Below are 3,690 nucleotides of genomic sequence, written 5' to 3' on the forward strand. Positions count from 1 at the left end.
TTCCTTCTGCAAAGGTATACATGACAAATTGACAATGTTCACAATTCTTGCCTTAGATCTGACTCGGAAAGGCTCCAGGAACTGTAGTGACCTGCGGAAGCGGATGGTAGAGGCTCCCAGTACCATGGAGCCTCCCAGCTTCACTACGTTATCCCAGAGTCCTGTCGACTCGTACAACTGGAACCTGCCGAAGTCACACTTCCGAGTGAAGCGAGCGTTGTTCTTGTGGCACATGAAATCCATATCAGTGGTGGTCACCAGGCCTGGGAAAGAAGTGAAAGAATTATCCACCCTGAATGTCCATCACAATTAGCAGTTCAACCAATGAGAGGATGGCAATTAGTACTAGTAGTTCGACCAAAGAGAGAATGGTAATTATCAGCTCGACCAATGGAGAGCCTCGTCCCTCCATGTCCATCAAATACATTGTACTTGCATTTTCTATGTTTTGAACTTTTGATGGAGGTGGGCGAGAGAGGTCCATAATGCTTTGCACCATTGATTTGTTGTAAGTAATCGATTATGGGAATGTGACATCTTTGACAATTTGATAATATTGTGAATAACAAAAGTTTACACCTCATGATTCTGTCAAACGCAAATATTTGCATTTTTATGGTTTCATTTTGAAGTTCTACGTCTTGACGGAGGTGGGCGGGGCTATGGTCTACATTAACGTCCACAATGTTATGTGTATGCCACCTGTTATCATGATGGATTGAGAAAACCCGTTTCATTCATCAAAGCTACAGGAATTTTTGTTAATACAATAAATGACAGCGCTTTTGAGAAATCCGCATCAAGGATGAAAGCAAGAAATCTTCGTTCACCATTTAAATCTGACCTTATCAACAAAGGTTATGGGGAGGAAGGGGCATGAATAAATGGGTGTAAATTGAGAAATCGAGCTTACCATAGGTAACTACTTCCTCCAATACGCCTTTCCTCTTTATTGTTTTCTGTATCCTTGCTACGGCCCACGTTACGAAACCATTGACGAAGTACCAGACATCAAAAAGGGCAAACAGCACCAGTAAAATTACATTCAACCAAATCGCCGCCATGTTGGAAGAGCGCACTGACAAGATGGGGATGTTTCTAAAATAATTTTGTGTTCAGCAAAAAAATTTATAAATTATGTTTATAGAAAAGGCTTTAAAATGTGCCACGGTCTTTAGAGATGCAATGCATTATACTACATTCAGAAATATTTCGACAATATCCGAGTCTTGGGTTGGTCATTGCTCATTGGTGGCTTTTGGGTCACGAGATGTCAATGACCCATGATACGGGTCAAGCGCAGGATTATTCCCACTTACGTCACAATGGACTGACATCTCGCGAGACTCTTGTTGAGCGAGATGTCAGGCCATGTGACCAACCCCTCATACTTCATCAGTTTTGTGAAGCCAGCCCCAGCGAAGGTAGCGTGTGGTTTAGCTCCGGTTGATCCGGCCATTTTCTGTGATTCCGGCGGTGGCAGCATTATTCTGGTTCCATGCAGAATTCCCGCGTTGGTTTCCTGGTTTAGAAGGTACTGTTGTGGTAGTGTCTCGAGGAAACAGGTTTGTTTGGTGGTATTTCGGAGCGCAGGCTAGATAAATATTTGTCGACGTGGCAGCGCACGTGCATGCCTCGGCAGATAAGTACGTGTGCTATCCCTCTTCCTCTGGGTAACGTGTTTTCTATTTCACAGGCAGACTCCCGGAGGAACACTGTGGAGACCTCAAACGCGAGTACAACGCAGACCACGAGTGGAAACCAGCCCGTGGATGCAAGCCTGCCAGCGGCCGTGTACAGCCCGGTCAGCGAGAGGGATTTCCCGCCCCGGGCGGAGCGTCTTGCCGCCCCGGGCGGAACGGGAGTGTGACCCGGCGGTAGCGCTGCAGCAATTCGCGCAACCCCTGCCACCAGACAGAGCGACCAGGCATCCCGAAGATTCTCTCGTCGGCACTGGCCGTTCCCGCAGGGAGTCACGGCACGGAACGCAGAGACGCCGTGGGTAGGAGTTTTGCCTCCGTCATTTTACGACCTTATTTTTGCGTGTGTCCGCCCCGGAATCACGTGTGTGTACCTCGGGGCGTTTCACACGTCTTTACAGTCTCGTATTTTCCCCCTTTTCGTTTGTTTTAAGCGTTGATGGCTCGTTTCCTCGGAAGGAAAAGTTTGTGAAATTTTGGTCATTTTTTCCGTTTGGCCCTGCGTTTGCTAGATTGTCGGATAATCAACGGTTTGGCATCGGGCTGATAGTGGAACAACCTGATGCCTATTTCGGGGAAAGACTGTGGGACAATTTCTTGTTAGTTTCCTTTTGGTGTTGGCGGAGCTTCTCTGAGATTGTCGGACAGTCTCGAAGCGAGAAACTGTTGGACAGTTTCGTGTACTATCAGGGGTGGTAGGGACTGTCGGACAGTCTCAGAATTTGGTGCGTAAAACTGTTGGACAGTTTTATGGCATATCGCTTCCCCTGGTTAGAGGTTGTTGGACAATCTCGAAGCGAAAAACTGTTGGACAGTTTCGTGTACCAGAAGTGTTAGAGACTGTCGGACAGTCTCAGAATTTGGGGCGTAAAACTGTTAGACGGTTTTATGCATGGCATATCGCTTTGCCGGTGCTTAGAGGTTGTTGGACAATCTCGAAGCGAGAAACTGTGGGACAGTTTCGTGCACCAGAAGTGTTAGAGACTGTCGGACAGTCTCAGAATTTGGTGTGAAAAACTGTTAGATGGTTTTATGGCATATCGCTTTGCTGGTGCATAGAGGTTGTTGGACAATCTCGAAGCGAGAAACTGAAGGTCAGTGTCAGGTATCAGTAGTGGTAGAGGCTGTCGGACAGTCTCAAAATTTATTGCGTAAAACTATGGGACAGTTTTATGGCTTATCGCTTTCCCGGGGGATAGAGGTTGTTGGACAATCTCGAGTTAGATGGGAAACTGAATAGTTTCGCTCTCCCTATGCATGGAGGTTTCCGACAGCCTCAAGGGGAGTTGGAGATGGAGGGCAGATTTCGGTAGTCTTCTGATCGTCTTTTGGTCACTTGGCGACTACCGACAGCAGGAGGAGAGGCAGTAGAGCAGCTTTCGGTCGTCTTTCATAGCGACAACCGACAGCAGAGGGTGGCAATAGGACAGTTTTCGGTCGTCTTCCATAAAGGCTATCTATAGCAGAAGGGGAGACGGTGGGACAGTTTTCGGTCGTCTTCCTTTAGCCATGGACCTTTTGGTTTGGCCTTGCAATGGGTCATTTTTCTTTGTACGTCGTATGGAGATGCGTACAGGTATCGTAAACGCATAGGAAGGCGCTTTGAGTAGTACAATTTTTCGGTTGTATGTATTTGAGATAGCTACCTAGTTTTGGCATTTTATGGCTGGCTAAGCCCTAACTCGTGGACCGTGCGTGCTTTCCCCAATAGGTTTGCCGCCACCATATAGCTTCGGCTGGTGGCCCGGGAAGCGAGCGAGGGCCCCTCCAGACCTAAATTTACTTAAGGTAGCCGACATATTTGAGTAAACGGAAGGGTTACCGTTTTAGATTAGAGAAACCGAAGGAGATGTACCCGTACCCGAGAGTTTGGGGTACACTTGAGGATGAGGTAAGATTGAAGTGCTTTAGAAACATGTTTGTATGCAGGATACCAGCATCACGTATACCGTCATCATCCCAGTTTTGGAACGTAGGCGCAAGTAGCCCT

At 47.3% G+C, this 3,690-nt stretch overlaps 1 protein-coding gene across 1 annotated transcript; it reads right to left on the reverse strand.

Annotated features, from left to right (window-relative positions):
- Positions 1 to 20: 20 nt before the first annotated feature.
- Positions 21 to 1,273, reverse strand: LOC109485544 (protein THEM6-like; the record flags this gene model as incomplete). Its single annotated transcript, XM_019789236.1, has 2 exons — positions 914 to 1,273; positions 21 to 263 (listed from the first exon to the last, which is right to left on the reverse strand). Coding segments are annotated over exons 1-2 (394 nt in total), but the record flags the coding sequence as incomplete, so codon positions are not given.
- Between the last annotated feature and the right edge of the window lie 2,417 nt (positions 1,274 to 3,690).

The sequence above is a fragment of the Branchiostoma belcheri genome, unplaced genomic scaffold, assembly GCF_001625305.1.
Source record: "Branchiostoma belcheri isolate BF01 breed outbred unplaced genomic scaffold, Haploidv18h27 scaffold763, whole genome shotgun sequence".
Classification (NCBI taxonomy): Eukaryota; Metazoa; Chordata; class Leptocardii; order Amphioxiformes; family Branchiostomatidae; genus Branchiostoma; species Branchiostoma belcheri.